Genomic DNA, 22,514 nt, shown 5'->3' with positions numbered 1-22,514 from the left:
ATGATGCAAAGAAAAGAAACAAATCAAAATTGCATAGTTCTTTACAAGATCAAATTTGCCAGTCGGTTTTCTGTTCATAATTTATAATTCCAGCAATCATCTTACTTAGATGGGCAGTACATAAATTGAAAACAAATTAAGTTCAGTCTATTTTGACTTGGTGGTAGACTGGGTTTTAAATAGCCCACTTGCAGAATTTATCTAGGATTTATTTCTGAAATGCAGTACTTTATCCAACTAAAAGCAATGCTTTTACATGTTGGATTCTCAGCAAAAAAGCAAATGGAATTAGATAGGAATTCTTTTTTCCCCCATGTACTTCTGATTAGCATTAGAATTTTTAGCATGGCAAGTAATAGTGGACCTTATAATCTCATATTCATATCTCAATAGAGGACCATAGTTTATTTTTTGTAAATATCATTTTTATGCTTATCAACTTTTATTTTTATTCAGAACGTTAAAATGCAAAACTAGAAGGAGGAGGAGGAGGAGGAGGAATAAGAAGAGGAAGGAGGAGGAGGAAAAATGTATAACATTTTATTCTATTTAAAGGGCAACTATCATATCAAGAAGCAATGGAAAAAATAATCTATTATTTATTTGTATTTATTTTATTTATTATTAGAGTTGAAAGGGACCTTGCAGGTCATCAAGTCCAACCACCTGCTCAAGCAGGAAACCCTACACCATCCCAGCCAGATGGCAGTTCAATTTCTTTTTGAACGTGTCAAGTGATGGGGCGTTCACAAACTCCGCTGGCAGGCCATTCCACTGGATGATCGCTTCTCATGGCAAGAACTTGGAGGCAGAAATTTAGCATTTGCACTAACATTAGTTTATACCCTGAACATATTTCAGGAATAAATTGCTGAGCTATTCTGAGTTTCTTTGCAAACTTAAACAGATGCATCAGAGTGACACACTTCCTAGCAAAGGAGAACCACAGCAGCAAACAATCTGGATTGAACACTTGACAAGTTGCTGCCAAAGCATTTCAATCAAAATATAATTTTCTATTTTCAGGTGGGACAGCAGCAGCTTAAAAGGTGGAATGTCAATATGCCAAATGAAACCCTTGCCTTCAAAATGGAACCATTTAGTCTTAGGAGGAGGAAAAAGCAAAAAAACACTGATTCTAAGCCAAAATGAACTTTTACTTTTCAAACTTCATGGATAAACTATCTCATGGTGACTGACTGTTTCAGTAGGTCAGGGTTGATTAACAACAGCCGGTGAAGATCATCCTGAATAACAGTAAAAGTATTCAGTATTTTTGTAAAAATAGAAATAAAAATCCATAGACAGTTATTAAAGATAAACAACATTGCCGATACTATTTTAAACTAACCATAGGAAGTCATAGTGTCCTATTTCAAGCTAACAGTAGGAAATCACAAATATCCAAGGTCGGCAAATAACAAAACAGACAAGCATGATATCACAACACAAAGTCCATGATTTCAGTAATTGTACCTAGCAACAGGATGCAATATTAAAGGCTGACTTTTGCATTGTGACACAAATTTCATTACTTTTCCGTTATACAATTTGTACTGGATGCCTATATGGGAAGAGTTTGGGTTTTCTCAATGCTAAGCCTGTAAAATTGTAGTTATGCAAGGAAGAACTTTACTTTTATAAGTCAGCTTCAACTACCACAAAACTTAATTTACAGCTGATTTCATTTTAGTAATGTTGGTTACACCCAAATAACAACAACAACAATAACAGAGTGGGAAGGGACCTTGGAATTCTTCTAGTCCAATCCCCTGCTTAGGCAGGAAACCCTACACTACTTCAGACAAATGGTTATCCAACATCTTCTTAAAAACTTCCTGTGTTGGAATATTCACAACTTCTGGAGGCAAGCTGCTCCATTGATTAATTGTTCTAACTGTCAGGAAATTTCTCCTTAATACTAAGTTACTTTTCTCATTGTTTAGTTTCCGCCCATTGCTTTTTGTTCTACGCTCAGGTGCTTTGGAGAATAAGTTGACTCCCTCTTCTTTATGGCAAACTCTGAGATATTGGAACATTGCTATCATGCTGCACACTGCTGGCTCATATTTAAATGGTTGTCCATTAGGACTCTAAGATCCCTCTCACAGTTACTACTGTTGAGCAAGGTACTGCATATACTGTTTTTCTTGCCTAAATGTAGAACCTTGCTTTTTTCACCATTGAATTTCATTTTGTTTGATAGTGCCCAGTGTTCAAGTTTGTCAAGATCCTTCTTTATCTTGAGGTTATCTTCTGGAGAGTTGGCTATCCCTGCCAGTTGCTGTCATATTCTATCGTCCAGGTCATTGATGAAGATGTTGAAGAGTCTGTATGCATGGTGTGATTTGACTGTATGATTGTGTATTACACTAGGGATTTTAGTTATATTTTAAATTATTAGATTTGTGCTACATTTTTATGTTTGTATCTATTCTGTGAGCTGCCCCGAGTCTTCGGAGAGGGGCGGCATACAAATCTAATTAATAATAATAATAATAATAATAATAATAATAATAATAATAATAATGGGTACAGGGCCTAAAACAAAGCCTTGAGATATTCCACTGCATACATCCCTTCCATGTAGATGCCATTCCATTGAGCACTACACGTTGAATACGGTTTTGAATCCATCTGGTGGTGCTGCTGTCCACCCCATATTTTTCTTCTTTATCTAGTAATAGGTTATAGTCTACTTTGTCAAATGCCTTACTGAAATCCAAATAAATCACATTGACAGCATTCCTCTGATCCCCTAATTTTGTCACTTTGTCAAAGAATGCAATGATCTGGCATGATCTGTTTTTGAGATCTTGACTTTTGATTATTACTTTCTTTGCTTCGAGGTGCTTGTTGATTTGTTGCTTGATTATCTTTTCCAAAATCTTCCCCCGTATTGAGGTCAGGCTGATGGCTCTGTGGTTTCCTGGATCTATTGCCCCCTTTTTTGAAGATGGGAACTACATCAGCTCTTTTCCTCTGGCAGTTCCCCAGTGTTCCAGTATCTTTGAAATATATAGTTCAGTGGTTCTGAGATCTCATCTGCCAATGTCTTCAGAACCTAGGGGTGTAATCCATATGGTCCTAGTGATTTGAATTTGTCTAGGGTAGACACTTACCATTTTATTTCCTATTTTAACTTGTGTTCCTAATATGTTTTTGTGATGCTATTTTTGATAAGTTGGACTGTTTTTTCCTTTTGTGTAAAGACAGATGCAAAAAACAAAACAAAAACCCCATGGTAATTAACTCTGCTTTCTCTCTGTTGCTTGTCACCTTCTTGCCACTTTCTTCCTGCAGTGGACCAATTGTTGCCTTTACTTTTTTCCTTGTTTTTAATATGTTGGAAGAAGCTTTTTTTTAAACTTTTTACTTTTGTCGCAAACCTCTGTTCATTGTGAGCCTTAGCTTTCTTCACTTCATCTTTACAGGCTCGGGCTATTTGATGGTATTCAGCCTTAGTTATTTCCTCTTCTTTCCACTTTTTATACTTATCCTTTTTATAAGTCAGTAAGGAAAGGATGCATTATGAGAAAGAAAAGAAAAAACTTTTGGTTTTTAAAAGCAGAATGTATGAAATACATGTAGTCCATAAATAAAGCTTCAGACATTTCTCTTGTTAGCTTTTCCATTAAATAAGTTAAAATGTTATGTCATATTTCCTTCTTTTTGGAGGAAGGAACAGAGCAAACTTCGAAAGAGTTATTTATCTTCCTTTTTAAAATAAAGATGTAAATAATTGGTTACTTTGGTTAAATGTTTTGTTTTTATTTTATTTATTTATTGTTAGAGTTGAAAGGGACCAAGCAGGTCATCAAGTCCAATCCCCTGCCTGAGCAGGAAACCCTATAGCACCCCAGCCAATCTCCTCTTGAAAGTGTCCAGAGTTTGGGAGTTCACAACCTACGCAGGCAGGCTTTCCACTGGTTGATTGCTCTGACTGTCAGGAAGTTCTTCCTTATTTCCAGATTGAATCTCTCCTTGGTTAGCTTCCAGCCGTTGTTCCTTGTCCGGCCCTCTGGTGCCCTGGAGAATAGAGTGACCCCCTCCTCACTGTGGCAACCCCTTGTATACCTGTATACTGCTATCATGTCCCCTCTGGCCCTCCTTTTCTCTAAACTATCCATGCCCAGTTCACGCAATCTCTCTTTGTAAGTCTTGGTTTCAAGTCCCCTAATCATTTTGGTTGCTCTTTTCTGCACCTTCTCCAGAATTTCAATGTCTCTTTTGAAGTGTGGTGACCAGAACTGGATGCAGTACTCAAGTTGTGGTCTGACCAGGGCGTAGTAGAGTGGTATTAAGACTTCCCTGGTCTTGGAGTGTATTCCCCTGTTGATGCAGTTTAGGATTATGTTGGTCATAAGAGTCGCCACTTGCTACTCCATTACTATGAAGCTAAAATATTGTTGCGTATAAAAGACAATCTTCCTAATTAAAATAAAATTAGACAGTAGATATTTGGTCAGCTGTCAGAACTTTTGGACTAAAACAGTATCATAGTTAATTAAAAACAAGAGAAACTTCAGTGTGCTGTGCTCACAAATTAAAATAAGATTAGCTGCCAATTCTCTGTCATAAGGCAATTCTATAAAGCCTGGCAAAATAGTAAGGCACCATAGATGCCTGACATCAAGCAACAAAGAAAGTGAACCAAATAGACAGCTGACCAGAGGGAGAGTGCCAACCTTGAAACTGTAGTAATAATGCTATAAAGTTATCTTCCCCGTAAACTTATTTTTACCAAGGACGAATTAAAGTATATCATTCAGATACCATGTAATAAATCAGTCACATCTCAAGGGAAATTTGCAACTCTATGAATTCTCTACAACTACCCAGAACTTTAGGCTTATACTCCAATAACTTCCAAGCAGAGAGAGAATCACAAAGTCATAGATGAGAATCTTGCCCAGTGAGTCCTACCTAACCCTGGTTAAAGCATCTCAGACAGACAGTTGTCTAGTGTCAACTTCAATGCAGACAATAAAAGGGACACACCAATTCAATGGGTTACTGGTTCCACTTTGGAATGCTCTTACTGCTAGAAAAAGTTTCCTAACATCCAATCACCAACTGTTTTCCTTCAGTTTAAATCCATTATTCTCTTACCTGGGCTCTGAAACAAAACTGAAATGGTCTTGACCTTTTCTGTTTGACATCCTCTTAAGTATTTGAAAAGTGCTATCTGAATCATCTTTTCTCAAGGCTAAGCATTACCAGATCCTTCAGTCTCGTTTAATTTCATAGAATGTGTGTAAGCCGAAAAAGACGTGTCCTTTTGTAAATCTGTCAGATGAACCTGAAGCTCCAAAGGTGATGGTGCCATAATAACTTTTATTTTCTGTTACGCTGAAGGGAGAATAGACTACTAGACCTAAGAACTTTGCATACCCCAATTCTGCCCTTCATCCTTCCTCTGGGAGCAAAGCCCCCCCCCAAAATTATGAAAGGATGCAAAGATCACAAAATCTACATGCAATCAGAATACAGTGGTACCTCAAGATACGAACCCCTCGTCTTACGAACAACTCAAGATACGAACCTGGGGTTCAGAAAAAAATTGCCTCTTCTTACGAACTTTTTTCGTGTTACGAACGTCAAACCCGAACTTCTGGGTTCGGCGTTCGGGAGGCTGCTGGGAAGCCCCCCGGCTGTTTTAAAAGGTGACAGCCGGGCGGCAGGGCTTCCCAGCAGCCTCCGAACACCGAACCCGGATGTTCGGGTTTGGCGTTCGGCTTCGGGAGGCTGCTGGGAAGCCGCCCGGCTGTTTTAAAAGGTGACAGCCGGGCTGGGGGGCTTCCCAGCAGCCTCCCGAAGCCGAACGCCAATCCCGAACTTCCACATTCGGCGTTCGGAAGCTGCTGGGAAGCCCCGCCACCGGGCTGTCACCTTTTAAAACAGCCTGGGGGCTTCTCGGTGGCCTCCCGAACGCCGAACCTGGAAGTTCGGGTTTGGTGTTCGGGAGGTCGCTGAGAAGCCCCCAGGCTGTTTTAAAAGGTGACAGCCGGGTGGCAGGGTTTTTTTGCGGGGCTTTTTTTTTGATTGCACGGATTAATTGACTTTACATTTTTTCCTATGGGAAACAATGTTTCGTCTTACAAACCTTTCGTCTTACGAACGTCCCCCTGGAACCAATTAGGTTCGTAAGATGAGGTATGACTGTATATACTGATGCAGTGGTGGGTTGCTACCAGTTCGGCCCAGTTCACCCGAACTGTTATCTCTGACTCCAAGCTAAGAGTAAATCAGTTCTATGTATCTGTGAAAATGGGCCTTTCCGCCTGCCCCTGGGTTATATTGATATTTATCTCTGCTTCTGAAGCCCAATTGCTCAGGAGTGACAGATTGAATTACCAATCCGCACCTGTTTTCTTTTATCCTTGCCTAGTTTGCAATGCAGAAATTCTATTTCCACTGAATTGTATACGTGGCACAGTGAGGCGCACACTCAGCAAACCAGTTATAAAGCTGGTAGCAACCCAACACTGCACAGATGATCTTCTCACCTCTTCTTCCTCAGATGTTGCTACTATTTTAGATTATTTCTTCCTGTTTCTAGAGGAAAAACCACCAGGGTCCCCACATGGAGCTGTTTAACTATGTTTATTCGTTTCAATAAATAGCTAAGGAAATTATTTTAAAATGAAATGCTAATTTCAAGTATTAAGTTAATATGACTCGCCATATGAGATTTGCTTCAGTTTACATTGACAGACTTAGTTAGAGGGGTGTTGGGTGCACTACTGGAAAACCAGAAGAATCAGGCTAGGTTAGATCATCATGAAGATCAATCAGTCAATCAAATCATATCACATAGTGATTACAGAAAACTATTCCAGCACAGGAATATATAAAAACATGGAGTAAGTCTTCAAATATTTACCAGCCATGAAAGAAATGTGTAAAATTGGTTAAAATATTTTAGCATATTTTTGTCTGCAAAATGAAAAAAAAGATCCTCTGAGCATCTGGTGAGGTGGTTTTTAGCTAAGCTTCTTTTTCTTCAATAAAATGTAGAAAAAATATTAAATTGCATGATTTTTATATCTTAAAAGTACTATAAAAAGAAGTATTATTATGGTTGGTCACATACTTAGCCAGATGTTTTGACTGGATTTGGCATTTTTATCCACTTATCAAAACTATGCTGAGGGCCAGGTATAGGCAGAAGTTGTTGTTTGGTGTTGCACACTGGCATTGTTGCAGGATGCAAGCTGTTCTGTATAAAGCTTCTGTTTGTCTGATGGCAATTTTGTCAATGCCAATGGTGTTCACGTGATTTTCCAGAAGTGTCTGGATTGCATCCAAGACACCTATTACTATTGCTATCAATTTTGCTTTCTTTTGTTCCTGTAGTTCTACTTCCATTTGCAGGTGTTTGTATTTTGTGAGTTTCTCCAAGTTTTCCTCTTCTATTCCGATGTCTCCAAGTACTGTAAAGTCCACCATGCGCTATACTTTTTGACTTTCTTTTCAACAAATCTTAAACCTGGGACGTTATGTGCAAGTGCTTGTTTGTTTTCTAAAGTTCAAAAACATTTTAACTGCTTCTCCTTCTTCTCCTACTAGCAAGGTCCTAGAATTAATGTTCAGACCATGTAAACACTATGTAAATGGTGCCTCAGATATTTATTATTTTTAAATTACTAAATGGCTAGGTTAACATAACACTAAATTGTAAATGGTATAAGAAGATGCAATTGCTTTCATATAATTTGTATCTAACAAATCTATTGCAGCTTAATGCGATATAATACAACATTCTGAATCAGAACCTATCCAATACTCTACTTAATAGAAATAACATTCATTAATTTGTTCCTCTTGAAGTATAAAACAAGACATTTCATTACTCTATCTGTATTGTTCTATTTACTGGGCACATCTCCTGAACACACCATTCAGTTCTATACCTCTTAGCTTGATTCAGCATTTTAAAAAACCAGCCTCTTTTGATCCCTAGTTTCCTCCTTGAAAATCAACCCAGTATTTATAGTTCAACACTTTTCTTTATTTTTTCTCTCTTTATTAAATATTTATGTGTCCCAATTCCCATATAAGCTGATTATATCTATCCCCTATAATATAGTGACACCTTGGGACAGCAGAGAGGACATTTGAAAGAACTAACCTTTAAGTGACATACCAAAGGCCAAAATTATTAACACTGAATTGCTGGTAATTTTATGAGTTGTGTAAATTGAGGAAGGGGGAGAGAGAGAGAGAGTGAGAGTACATTTGGCGTACATTTGAATTCTTCAGAAGATTAAGATGTCAAACAGTTACAACCTTATCAGATCTATAGTGATAGATCTTTTTTCTTTTCTATGCAACTAAAAATAATTACAGACATTTACTACTCTTTAAGCCAAAAGAAGACCTATCAAATATATATTTCCAAACCAATTTAAGAATTTATTCTCCAAATCAGTACACATTCTATATAGAATAAAAAACATTCTGACATAGATAATGTTATAGTTTTTCATAATAAAGCAATATTATGTTATAATAAAGCAGTATATGACATATTATATAACTTCTACTTACAAGCAAATTGCAGTTTAGCTTCTCGACTAACAATTGTTCCAAATGAATTTGTTGCTATGCACAGGTATGTTCCAGCATCTTGAGTTTTATTGGGATTATTGATCAACAAGCTGCCTTCAACCACACTGTAGCGGTAATCCATACCAATGTCAACAATGGTTCCATTTAACTTCCACCTATATTACAAAAGAGAAGGCAGTTTAATTATGCTCCCTTAACTATTTGTACATTCAAAAATAAGACATAAAATAAAAATGCCTTATCTACTTCCTAACAAGCAAGCAATTATGATTTCCTAATTTCTAAAATGTTGCATATTACAATAGATGAAGTATTATTTACATCGTTGTTGTACCATTACAACAAGTGTTCGGAAACTTCAGATCGTGCAGAATGCAGCTGCGAGAGCAATCATGGGCTTTCCCAAAAATGCCCATGTTACACCAACACTCCGCAGTCTGCACTGGTTGCCGATCAGTTTCCAGTCACAATTCAAAGTGTTGGTTATGACCTATAAAGCCCTTCATGGCACCGGACCAGATTATCTCAGGGACCACCTTCTGCTGCACGAATCCCAGCGACCGGTTAGGTCCCACAGAGTGGGTCTTCTCCGGGTCCCGTCAACTAAACAATGCTGCTTGGTAGGACCCAGGGGAAGAGCCTTCTCTGTGGCGGCCCCAGCCCTCTGGAACCAACTCCACCCAGAGATTAGAATTGCCCCCACCCTCCTTGCCTTTCGTAAGCTACTTAAAATCCACCTCTGTCGCCAGGCATGGGGGAATTGAGATGCTTTTCCCCCCTGGGCCTTTACAATTTCATGTATGGTGTGGTATGTTTGTATGTATGTTTGGCTTTTTATATTAATGGGTTTTTTAATCATTTTTAGTATTTATTGGATTATTATTGTACATTGTTTTATTACTGTTGTTAGCCGCCCCGAGTCTTCGGAGAGGGGCGGCATACAAATCCAATAAATAGATAGATAGATAGATAGATAGATAGATAGATAGATAGATAGATAGATAGATAGATAGATAGATAAATAAATTACAGAACTAAATATCCTAGCACAACAATACATATGGAGAAATAAATTCTTTATATCTACTACCTCACAGATCATGTTGTTATTTACACTTATTGGTTTTATTTAAATCTAGATTGTCCTTTTCACATTAGTGTCATTAGAAGATGACTGTAGCAAAAGAATAAAACCTTTTTTTCACCCTTTCTAATATTTTTCCACAAGTGCGGGATCAACTTTTTGGATCTCCCGAGTGTTGATCTATTGGTTGCAACAGGAAATGCCTGACCAGCTTGTTGCTGAGCCTGATATTATGGGCTGATAAGCCCAAAGACATGAAGCTGACCTTCAGGACTAAAACTCACAGTCACCTGGTTTCTATCCTGGTGTCTTTAAGACTACAGCAAAATGTTGTCCTAAAGACTTTAGATTCTCCTAAAATCATGTCATTAGAACATGACTTCAGCAAAAGAATAAAACACTATATAGGATCAAAATTGTTCATATAAGACATGTAAACAAGGAAAAGAACAAATTTGCTAATGTCTACTGCTCAATTAATCCTAGTATCTACTCCTACCAGCAGGAGCCACTACAGTAACAGAATCTCTCTTGATTGCTATAGAACAGAAATGAACAAACTTTTCCTATCAACTGGAAACTTGATTCCAGTCAACTGTAAAATTCCTCAATTGATTGGGGAAGTCTGGGCATTCTTCCAACTGATAGATAAAATATCACTGAACTCTTGAAATATTGTGTAAGACTGACAAAATGTCATTCAATTCTAGCATTCGTAGTTGTTGTCATTTCTGTGAAACTCTTATGAGATTTCACAGCAACGTTAAGATTTCAGATTTTATTTTATAAAAACTAGGATTGTATAAAAAATAGGGTTGCCTCATGGAGGTCAGAATGGCACGGAGGCATTACTGCATGCAGTAGGATATTGACAAAGTTGTTGATAAAGACACAGTTTACCTTATGGTTGGCTTAGGGTTTCCTTTTACTTCGCAGTTCAGTTTAACTTTTTCTTCCTCAGAGTCAAGTGCAAAAATCACGCTGCTTGGTTCCTGGACAAAAACTGGTCCATGTGGTATGTTATCATCTACAATAAAGAGAGTACTGGCATTTAGATTTCATAGACTTAAAGCATACAGTAAATCTACTGCTTATTATGCAAATAACGATAAATAAAACAATTGCACCAATCAGATTTAGACAACATTGTAGTAGTATCTGTAGTATCTGTAGTAAAACAAAATACTCTATTTCTTACAAATCACAATTAATTCTTCACAAAAGACATACTTTCAAACTACCGTATTTTCCGGCGTATAAGACGACTGGGTGTATAAGACGACCCCCTAACTTTTCCAGTTAAAATATAGAATTTGAGATATACTCGCCGTATAAGACTACCCCTCTTCTGACGCACACCAAATAAAAATGAAAAAAAAAAAGAGGGAGGGAACAAGAGGGAGGGAAAGAGAGACAGAGATAGAGGGAGAGAGGGAAGGAGAGACAGATAGAGGGAGGGAGGAAGAGATAGAGAGAGGGAGGGAGAGACAGAGAGAGAGGAGGGAACAAGAGGGAGGGAAAGAGAGGCAGAGACAGAGAAAGAGAGAGGGAGGGAGGGAGAGACAGAGAGAGGGGAGAGAGACAGAGGCGGATGGAGGAAGAGTGGGAAAGAGACAGAGACAAACAGAGAGGGGAAGGGTGGGAGGGAGAGACAGAGAGAGAGGAGTGAGGGAACAAGAGGGAGGGAAAGAGGCAGAGACAGAGAGAGAGGGAGGGAGGGAGAGAGAGACAGAGAGAGGGGAGAGAGACAGAGGCGGATGGAGGAAGAGTGGGAAAGAGACAGAGACAAACAGAGAGGGGAAGGGTGGGAGGGAGGGAGAGAGAGAGGGAGAGGTAAAGGGAGGAAGAGTGGGAGAGAGAGAGAGGAAGGATGGGAGAGAGGGAGGGAGACAGAGAAATTGAGAGAGGGAGGGAGAGCGAGAGAGACAGAGACAGGCGGAGGAAGAGAGAGAGAGAGAGGAAGAGTGGGAGAGAGGGAGGGAGAGAAAGAGATGCTCCTCCGTTCCTTTGGGGATCCGGCTAAAGTCGCCCTTGGATTTCCGGCAGGCAGCTCTGCCCTTCCCCCCCCTTCCCCGGGAGAAGCCGCAGGCGAAGCGCCGGACAGTGCGGGGCTTACAGGTAGGTGGTGAAGGGCCCGAGGCCGGCGGGCACAGAGCCCAGCGCCCCTTCGGAGCAGTCGGCGGAGAGCGCCACGCCGTCCTCCTCGCAGTGGCAGAGCGGCGGGCAGAGGAGTGTCACCCACGGCGGCGGCGCCCAAGCCAGAGTGCCGGAGAGCGCCAGGACCAGCCAGCCAGGCAAAAGACCGCCTGCCGACCACCCGCAGCCGGCATGCTGGCCACCGCTTGGCCCTCTCCCTCAGCCCGGGCGGTGCGCGGGAAGGCTCCCCCGGGGCTCTGGCGGCCGGCTGCACCTTCCGAAGCTCCCGTACGCATCTTGGTCGGCGCCGGCGGGAAGGGGAGGCATGGCTGGATGGTCGCGGTTATTGGGTTTCAGGCGGGCTGGGCTGGGCTGTGAAGGCACGCGGGGAGGAGCGCGCAGGGGAGACTAAGATTGTCCCCGGTTTTGGTACGCGTTCCTTCAGCTCTCTCCCCGCCGGGCAAGAGGCAAAGGCGGCGGCGGGAGTAGCGGCAAAGCGGCTGGACCGCCGCTTCATTCTTCTCCGCCTCGCCTCCGCTACTCCCGCCGCCGCCTTTGCCTCTTGCCCGGCGGAGAGAGCAAAGGTGGCGGCGGGAGTAGCGGAGGCGAGGCGGAGAAGAAAGAAGCGGCGGATAGATGGCGAGGCGCCGGCTAGAGGGCTGGACCCCAGCAAAGCCGGCAGCAGGAGCGGCGGCAAAGCGGCGAAATCTGTGGAATCAGTATCCGGCGTATAAGATGACCCCCCACTTTAGATAAGATTTTCAGGGGTTAAAAAGTCGTCTTATAAGCCGGAAAATACGGTAAATAGTTTGAAAGAAATCAGACATGGCTTGGAGCACATCCAAAGTAAAAAATAATGAGCTGACACATTCAGTCTGACCTACCTAAAAAGTCTATATGTGATTGATTCTGAAATATGAAAATTCTCTTTTTGTTTCCCAGGAATTATAAAAAAACAAGAGCCTAGAACTAATTCTTTCTTAGTTATTTAACCTCAAGGGAAAGAAGGAGATGGGTTTTTTTCAGTAGAGTCAAATGTTCCTTCTTTATCAGGGGATAAGATATTAGGTTATAGTTATTGGTGTGTACATTGTGATCTATTGAGGACCTCTTGAGGTTTGCCTGTCTAGAAGCATCCATAACAGATGGTTGAGTGTATCAGAAAAGCACGGAAATAAAAATGAATATATCTTGATTTTGTCAACTAGTTGCGGAGGAAATGTCCAGAGGGCTGTCATAGCTGGAATAAGGCAATATTTGCAAAATAGAAGAAAAGGGGATCCATTGGAGAGAGGTTTTATATCATTTTTCTTTACAGGTGTTTTTTTTTTTTTTTGCTGCAGTGAACTGAGAGTTTCAAGATAAAGTTATTATTTATATATATAAAAATAACACAGATCATTATTAGAATAAACACTTATTTTAAAAATAAGTCAATCCCTTAGCTTTGTACACAAATATCAGGTTGTGTATCAATTGCATGTAGTATATTACAATTGGTGAACTATAAAAGTAACATTTGTCTCACGCAGAACAATATTTCTCTTGAATGACATAGCAGAGATGATTTCAAATCTGAATATTGTAAAGATCATTTGAAAATATTTAGGATTCAAAAAATATTGGTAGTTGTGACAAAGATACTCAGGACTAACATAAATAGACAAAAACGGGGGAAATGAAAATCATCAAACTCATTTGATGACATGTTACCAGATTAGCCATTAAAATACCACTGACACATACTCTTAAAAACAACATAATTATTTTCTTAATATAGAAAGAACCCATTAGAAGCTATTATTTTGTTTTAAGCAAACAAACTGCATCAACTAACATATATGAAAAATCCTACAGCAGCTGTTAGAATAAAAGGAAAAGGAAAAAGAGGATAAATGATAACAATGTCCAATTAGCATTATTTAATTGATTATTCTTCTCCTTTTCCCAGCCTCTCTAATTACTACCACTGTGTGTTTGAGATAACCAAGTTCATAATTTGTTTAGTCGGCAGCCCATACAGTCCTTCTGCAAGAAAAGCTGGTACATTATTCTATCCATTTGGGGAGTTAAAAATCTCAGATGGTGAGAATCAGTATTAAACATAAAATCTTACACGGCATGCACCTGTTAGCCATCTGGCATGAAGAATTCAAAACACCACATATGAATGAATTATGTAAAATTGCTCTGTGGATTCCACACAAAGACAAAGAATGAGAGAAATTGCATTTTTCCCAGTTCTTTAAAACATTAATTCATAGCTAAGACATGAATACACACATATTCATGAGAGGTTTGAAACAGGAACAATTGTTAAGACCTTCACAACGTAAGATATAGAATTCTCAAGTATGACTTTTTTCCTAAAGAAGAAAAAAAATGACACCAAAGAAACAAAACACACTACATAATGTTATATTAAAAAGCATCGAAGAAATTAGTTTATTTCTTTCTCCTAGTTGTTAACTTCTGCATATTTCTACTTACTCCCTGCTTCTGATAACATGAACTGTAGCTCACTTAAGATTGCGCTTATCATTGAAAAAAATACAGTTTGGTGTAGTGCAGAGGTGGGATTCAGCAGGTTCTGACCAATCTGGAGAACCGGTAGCTGGAATTTTGACTAGTTCGGAGAACCGGTAAATACCACCTCTGACTGTCCCTGTCCCCATCTATTCTCTGCCTCTCAAGTTATAGCTGATTGGGTTGAAATGGGAATTTTGCAGTAACCTTCCCCTGGAGTGAGATGGGAATGGAGATTTTACAGTATAATTCCCTGCCATGTCCACCAAGCCACACCATGTCCACAGAACAGGTAATATTTTTTGGGGGGGAATCCTACCACTGGTGTAGTGGTTAAGTCAAGTTAGAAAAAAGAAGACTGTGAGTTCTACTCCTGCCTTAGACATGAAGCTACTTGGGTAACCTTGGCCCAGTCAATTTCTCTTAGCCCTAGGAAGCAAGCAATGACAAATCATAACTGATTGGAAGGGCGAAAAAGTAAGCTAATAATGAATATTTTTACACTTGGGAGTTAAGGACATTAAGTTAATGTCTTTACATGCAGAAATTTATTTCAACACAAACATGTTAAGACGTAATGAAAATATATATAGTGGTACCTTAAGATACGAACCCCTCGTCTTACGAACAACTCGTGATACAAACCCAGGGTTCAGCAAAATTTTGCCTCTTCTTACGAACTTTTTTCGAGTTACGAACCTGCGTTCGGAGACTGCTGGGAAGCCGCGCGGCTGTTTTAAAAGGTAACAGCCAGGCGGCGGGGCTTCCCAGAAGCCTCCCGAATGCCGGTTCATAACTCGTTAAGAAGAGGCAAAATTTTACCCGCGCCGCTTCGCAGCTGTCTCCCAGAGCCGAACAGCAAAGCCTGAAGCTGAACAGCAAAGCCGAACTTCCGCGTTCGGCTCCAGGAGACACATGGGAAGCGGCGCGGGTGTTTTGAAAGGTCGCAGCCGGCCTGGGGGGCTTGCCAGCACCCCCCGCACCCGGGTTCGGGGTGCGGGGGGGTGCTGGCAAGCCCCCCAGGCCGGCTGCGACCTTTTAAAACACCCGCGCTCTTCCCTCACCCCCGCCCCCGCAAGGCATCGCAGCGACAAGCGGGTTTTTCCGACGCGGGTCTTATGCGCCTGAGCCGCGTTTCCCCCCACGTCCAGGCCCACGCATCTGTTCCAGCGGGCTATTTTCCGCCGGTAGTAACGCAGCGCCTCCTGCCCATTGAGCAGCTTCTCGGCCGGCCTCTCGGGGGTGCTGTAGAGCGGGTGCGCGAATAGCCTCCTCAGCTTGGAGTGGGGGGCATGGCTGCTCAGGTTGGCGGTCGGCCGAGTCCGGAGCTTTGGACCGGCGGCGACGGTGGCTTCTTCGGCGGGGCAGGAGCAGCGGGGCTCAGCCGTCTCCGTGGCCGGACCGAGGCGCCGCCTCATTTGGGGCCAGAGGTGGAAGTAGAAATCGGCGCTGAGCAGCGCCCCGAGAAGCAGCAGAATGAGCAGCCGGTCGCGCCGGGTCCCCAGCATGGTCAGCGGTGGCGGCTGGGCGAGAAGCAGGCCGGGCGCGAAGGCAGCGGCGCACAGGCGATGCCGGGCGGTGGGTGGGAAAGGAAGGCGAGCCACGCGCCTGTTTGGCCGCGAGAGCCCGGGCGAGTCCGGGCAGGGCCTCTGCCCCGCTGCCGCCGCAGGAGCAGGTGGGGGAAGCCGAGGCAGGGGAAGCAGCAGGCAGCGCCCCGCTTGTGGCCGAGAGGCGACCGGCTGCATCTTTGCCCGGTGGCCTCTCCCGAGTAGGCAGACCGTGCCGCCTCTGGAAGGATGGATCTGCTCGGGGTGGGAGAGGGAAGGAGGGAGGGGAGCCACCACCACCAGCCTCACCTACTACTACCCTCCTTCTCAGCTCAGCAAAACCGCGGCAGCGCAGCCGCGCCTTCCAGATCGGGGCCTCTTTGCTCTCCGGCTCTTCTCTCAAACTGTACCTCGCCGGTTTGGCCCAAAACGTCCCGGATGGAGACAGAGGCGGAGGCGGCTGGTGGGCAGCCAGAGCCGAAAAGCGCCCGGCGGCCGCCCGGTTTCAGCTCCCCATTCCTGCACGTCACTTCGCTCCTGTCCCGGCTAAATCGTGGGGCAGCCAAACCCCCAAAGCATGTTTGCTGCCCCACGATTTAGCCAGGACAGGAGCGAAGTGACGAGGAATGGGGAGCTCCCATTCCTCCACCTCACTTCGCTCCTGTCCTGGCTAAATCGTGGGGCAGACAAACCCCCAAAGCATGTTTGCTGCCCCACGATTTAGCCAGGACAGGAGCGAAGTGACGTGCAGGAATGGGGAGCTGAAACCGCCCGGTTTCAGCTCCCCATTCCTCCACGTCACTTCGCTCCTGTCCTGGCTAAATCGTGGGGCAGCCAAACCCCCAAAGCATGTTTGCTGCCCCACGATTTAGCCAGGACAGCAGCGAAGTGACGAGGAATGGGGAGCTAAAACCGGGTGGTTTCAGCTCCCCATTCCTCCACCTCACTTCGCTCCTGTCCTGGCTAAATCGTGGGGCAGACAAACCCCCAAAGCATGTTTGCTGCCCCACAATTTAGCCAGGGCAGGAGCGAAGTGAGGTGGAGGAATGGGGAGCTGAAACCGCCCGGTTTCAGCTCCCCATTCCTCGTCACTTCGCTCCTGTCCTGGCTAAATCGTGGGGCAGCAAACATGCTTTGGGGGTTTGTCTGCCCCACGATTTAGCCAGGACAGGAGCGAAGTGACGAGGAATGGGGAGCTGAAACCGGGCGGTTTCAGCTCCCCATTCCTCCACCTCACTTCGCTCCTGTCCTGGCTAAATCGTGGGGCAGCCAAACCCCCAAAGCATGTTTGCTGCCCCACGATTTAGCCAGGACAGGAGCGAAGTGACGTGCAGGAATGGGGAGCTGAAACCGGGCGGTTTCAGCTCCCCATTCCTCCACGTCACTTCGCTCCTGTCCTGGCTAAATCGTGGGGCAGCCAAACCCCCAAAGCATGTTTGCTGCCCCACGATTTAGCCAGGACAGGAGCGAAGTGACAAGGAATGGGGAGCTGAAACCGGGCGGTTTCAGCTCCCCATTCCTCCACCTCACTTCGCTCCTGTCCTGGCTAAATCGTGGGGCAGACAAACCCCCAAAGCATGTTTGCTGCCCCACGATTTAGCCAGGGAAGGAGCGAAGTGACGAGGAATGGGGAGCTGAAACCAGGCGGTTTCAGCTCCCCATTCCTCCACCTCACTTCGCTCCTGTCCTGGCTAAATCGTGGGGCAGCCAAACCCCCAAAGCATGTTTGCTGCCCCACGATTTAGCCAGGACAGGAGCGAAGTGACGAGGAATGGGGAGCTGAAACCGCCCGGTTTCAGCTCCCCATTCCTCGTCACTTCGCTCCTGTCCTGGCTAAATCGTGGGGTAGCAAACATGCTTTGGGGGTTTGTCTGCCCCACGATTTAGCCAGGACAGGAGCGAAGTGACGAGGAATGGGGAGCTGAAACCGGGCGGTTTCAGCTCCCCATTCCTCCACCTCACTTCGCTCCTGTCCTGGCTAAATCGTGGGGCAGACAAACCCCCAAAGCATGTTTGCTGCCCCACGATTTAGCCAGGACAGGAGCGAAGTGACAAGGAATGGGGAGCTGAAACCGGGCGGTTTCAGCTCCCCATTCCTCCACCTCACTTCGCTCCTGTCCTGGCTAAATCGTGGGGCAGACAAACCCCCAAAGCATGTTTGCTGCCCCACGATTTAGCCAGGGAAGGAGCGAAGTGACGAGGAATGGGGAGCTGAAACCAGGCGGTTTCAGCTCCCCATTCCTCCACCTCACTTCGCTCCTGTCCTGGCTAAATCGTGGGGCAGCCAAACCCCCAAAGCATGTTTGCTGCCCCACGATTTAGCCAGGACAGGAGCGAAGTGACGAGGAATGGGGAGCTGAAACCGGGCGGTTTCAGCTCCCCATTCCTCCACCTCACTTCGCTCCTGTCCTGGCTAAATCGTGGGGCAGACAAACCCCCAAAGCATGTTTGCTGCCCCACGATTTAGCCAGGGCAGGAGCGAAGTGACGTGGAGGAATGGGGAGCTGAAACCGGGCGGTTTCAGCTCCCCATTCCTCCACATCACTTCGCCCTGAATGCTTCTTGGCTGCCTGGCAGAGCGCTCGCAGCCAGCGGGTGGGGGGGGGAAGCCTCGCGGGGAAGCCGGGCAAGAGCGATCTTCTGCCGGCCATGGGCGAGCGGCGGGGAGTCGCCCATGGCCGGCAGAAGATCGCTCTTGCCCGGCTTCCCCACGAGGCTTCCCCCCTCCTCGCCCGCCGCCCGCCCGTCCAGAATGCTGACCTGATGCCTCGCAGGGAAGCCGGGCAAGAGCGATCTTCTGCCGGCCATGGGCGAGCGGCGGGGAGTCGCCCATGGCCGGCAGATCGCTCTTACCCGGCTTCACCGCGAGGCATCAGGTCAGCAAGAGCGATCTTCTGCCGGCCATTGGCGACTCCCCGCCGCTTGCCCATGGCCGGCAGAAGATCGCTCTTGCCCGGCTTCCCCGCGAGGCTTCCCCCCCCACCCGCTGGCTGCGAGCGCTCTGCCAGGCAGCCAAGAAGCATTCAGGGCGAAGTGATGTGGAGGAATGGGGAGCTGAAACCGCCCGGTTTCAGCTCCCCATTCCTCCACGTCACTTCGCTCCTGCCCTGGCTAAATCGTGGGGCAGCAAACATGCTTTGGGGGTTTGTCTGCCCCACGATTTAGCCAGGACAGGAGCGAAGTGAGGTGGAGGAATGGGGAGCTGAAACCGCCCGGTTTCAGCTCCCCATTCCTCGTCACTTCGCTCCTGTCCTGGCTAAATCGTGGGGCAGCAAACATGCTTTGGGGGTTTGGCTGCCCCACGATTTAGCCAGGACAGGAGCGAAGTGAGGTGGAGGAATGGGGAGCTGAAACCGGGCGGTTTCAGCTCCCCATTCCTCCACCTCACTTCGCTCCTGTCCTGGCTAAATCGTGGGGCAGCCAAACCCCCAAAGCATGTTTGCTGCCCCACGATTTAGCCAGGACAGGAGCGAAGTGATGTGCAGGAATGGGGAGCTGAAACCGCCCGGTTTCAGCTCCCCATTCCTCCACGTCACTTCGCTCCTGTCCTGGCTAAATCGTGGGGCAGCCAAACCCCCAAAGCATGTTTGCTGCCCCACGATTTAGCCAGGACAGGAGCGAAGTGACAAGGAATGGGGAGCTGAAACCGGGCGGTTTCAGCTCCCCATTCCTCCACCTCACTTCGCTCCTGTCCTGGCTAAATCGTGGGGCAGACAAACCCCCAAAGCATGTTTGCTGCCCCACGATTTAGCCAGGGAAGGAGCGAAGTGACGAGGAATGGGGAGCTGAAACCAGGCGGTTTCAGCTCCCCATTCCTCCACCTCACTTCGCTCCTGTCCTGGCTAAATCGTGGGGCAGCCAAACCCCCAAAGCATGTTTGCTGCCCCACGATTTAGCCAGGACAGGAGCGAAGTGACGAGGAATGGGGAGCTGAAACCGGGCGGTTTCAGCTCCCCATTCCTCCACCTCACTTCGCTCCTGTCCTGGCTAAATCGTGGGGCAGACAAACCCCCAAAGCATGTTTGCTGCCCCACGATTTAGCCAGGGCAGGAGCGAAGTGACGTGGAGGAATGGGGAGCTGAAACCGGGCGGTTTCAGCTCCCCATTCCTCCACATCACTTCGCCCTGAATGCTTCTTGGCTGCCTGGCAGAGCGCTCGCAGCCAGCGGGTGGGGGGGGAAGCCTCGCGGGGAAGCCGGGCAAGAGCGATCTTCTGCCGGCCATGGGCGAGCGGCGGGGAGTCGCCCATGGCCGGCAGAAGATCGCTCTTGCCCGGCTTCCCCACGAGGCTTCCCCCCTCCTCGCCCGCCGCCCGCCCGTCCAGAATGCTGACCTGATGCCTCGCAGGGAAGCCGGGCAAGAGCGATCTTCTGCCGGCCATGGGCGAGCGGCGGGGAGTCGCCCATGGCCGGCAGATCGCTCTTACCCGGCTTCACCGCGAGGCATCAGGTCAGCAAGAGCGATCTTCTGCCGGCCATTGGCGACTCCCCGCCGCTTGCCCATGGCCGGCAGAAGATCGCTCTTGCCCGGCTTCCCCGCGAGGCTTCCCCCCCCACCCGCTGGCTGCGAGCGCTCTGCCAGGCAGCCAAGAAGCATTCAGGGCGAAGTGATGTGGAGGAATGGGGAGCTGAAACCGCCCGGTTTCAGCTCCCCATTCCTCCACGTCACTTCGCTCCTGCCCTGGCTAAATCGTGGGGCAGCAAACATGCTTTGGGGGTTTGTCTGCCCCACGATTTAGCCAGGACAGGAGCGAAGTGAGGTGGAGGAATGGGGAGCTGAAACCGCCCGGTTTCAGCTCCCCATTCCTCGTCACTTCGCTCCTGTCCTGGCTAAATCGTGGGGCAGCAAACATGCTTTGGGGGTTTGGCTGCCCCACGATTTAGCCAGGACAGGAGCGAAGTGAGGTGGAGGAATGGGGAGCTGAAACCGCCTGGTTTCAGCTCCCCATTCCTCGTCACTTCGCTCCTTCCCTGGCTAAATCGTGGGGCAGCAAACATGCTTTGGGGGTTTGTCTGCCCCACGATTTAGCCAGGACAGGAGCGAAGTGAGGTGGAGGAATGGGGAGCTGAAACCGCCCGGTTTCAGCTCCCCATTCCTTGTCACTTCGCTCCTGTCCTGGCTAAATCGTGGTGCAGCAAACATGCTTTGGGGGTTTGGCTGCCCCACGATTTAGCCAGGACAGGAGCGAAGTGACGTGGAGGAATGGGGAGCTGAAACCGGGCGGTTTCAGCTCCCCATTCCTGCACGTCACTTCGCTCCTGTCCTGGCTAAATCGTGGGGCAGGAAACATGCTTTGGGGGTTTGTCTGCCCCACGATTTAGCCAGGACAGGAGCGAAGTGAGGTGGAGGAATGGGGAGCTGAAACCGCCCGGCAGAAGATCGCTCTTGCTGACCTGATGCCTCGCGGTGAAGCCGGGCAAGAGCGATCTTCTGCCGGCCATGGGCGACTCCCCGCCGCTCGCCCATGGCCGGCAGAAGATCGCTCTTGCCCGGCTTCCCCGCGAGGCAGCAGGTCACAATCCTGGGCGGGCCGGCGGCTGTGGCAGCTGCTGCCCCCCCCCCGCTGTTTTAAAAGTGACAGCCCGGCGGCAGCGTTTTTTGCGGGGGTTTTTTGTTGTTGCACGGATTAATAGACTTTACATTGTTTCCTATGGGAAACAATGTTTCGTCTTACGAACCTTTCGTCTTACGAACCTCCTCCTTTCACCAATTAAGTTCGTATCATGAGGTATTACTGTAATAACAAGATGTTACCTTAAGCAATATTCCATAACCTTTAACTCAGCTCATTTTTCTTTTTGTCCAAGAAGATTGTAATAGAACAAATCTTAGGCATCCAAAGGAATTTTATTTGATCTATGTTAGTACATGGTACTCACCTGTACCAGGCTTGTTGACTTATTAAAGAATTGGGGTATAGAGCATAGGCTGTCTGCACCTTATAGGCCACAGCATAATGCATTTGTTGAGACAGGAGGCCAAACGCTACAAGCAGAAAAAACCCTGGACACACATACAACCTGGGAGAAACCCCTCTTAGCAGTAGCGACTGCGAAAGAGACCTCGAAGTCTTGGTGGATAATCAACTAAACATGAGCCAACAATGTGCAGCAGCAGCTTAAAAAGCCAACACAATCCTAAGCTGCATCAACAGGGGAAGCTGACCAAGGAGAGATTCAACATGGAGATAAGGAGGAACTTCCTGACGGTCAGAGCGATCAACCAATGGAACAACCTACCAGCGGACGTTGTGAACTCCAACACTCTGGACATTTTTAAGAGAAGATTGAACTGCCACTTGACTGGTGTGCTATAGGGTTCCTGCTTGGGCAGGGGGGTTGAACTTGATGGCCTTCATGGTCCCTTTCAACTCAATCAATCAATCAATCAAGCCATGATGAGAACCATGATAAGAGATTCTGGATTGTCGGGTTAGTTATCGGCTGAGGTATTGCTGTGTGCGAATGTGGTCTTAAATAATGTTGTTCACTCAGCTACTGGAGAGATACTGTTCATGAGGTGGTATGGTAGGAAGCCTGACTTGAGCTATCTTCATCTGTTTGGAGCACCAGTATGGGTGCACATTCCATCGCAGGCTAGGAGAAAAGGTCAGCATAGAACAAGGTTATTGTATTTTGTTGGATATC

At 46.3% G+C, this 22,514-nt stretch overlaps 1 protein-coding gene across 2 annotated transcripts in view; it reads right to left on the bottom strand.

Annotated features, from left to right (window-relative positions):
* LOC139160418 (contactin-4-like) overlaps positions 1–22,514 on the bottom strand; it is a 296,056-nt gene that overhangs the window by 223,397 nt on the left and 50,145 nt on the right. For both annotated transcript variants that reach the window (XM_070738254.1, XM_070738255.1), the window contains exons 2-3: positions 10,559–10,685; positions 8,554–8,729 (exon numbers count right to left, since the gene is read on the bottom strand). In XM_070738254.1, coding sequence (XP_070594355.1) covers positions 8,554–8,729; positions 10,559–10,685 — 303 coding nt within the window. The remainder of the gene's footprint in view (positions 1–8,553; positions 8,730–10,558; positions 10,686–22,514) is intronic.

Source organism: Erythrolamprus reginae, chromosome 2 (assembly GCF_031021105.1).
Source record: "Erythrolamprus reginae isolate rEryReg1 chromosome 2, rEryReg1.hap1, whole genome shotgun sequence".
NCBI classification, from domain to species: domain Eukaryota; kingdom Metazoa; phylum Chordata; class Lepidosauria; order Squamata; family Dipsadidae; genus Erythrolamprus; species Erythrolamprus reginae.
This window is presented reverse-complemented; position numbering and strand designations above follow the sequence as displayed.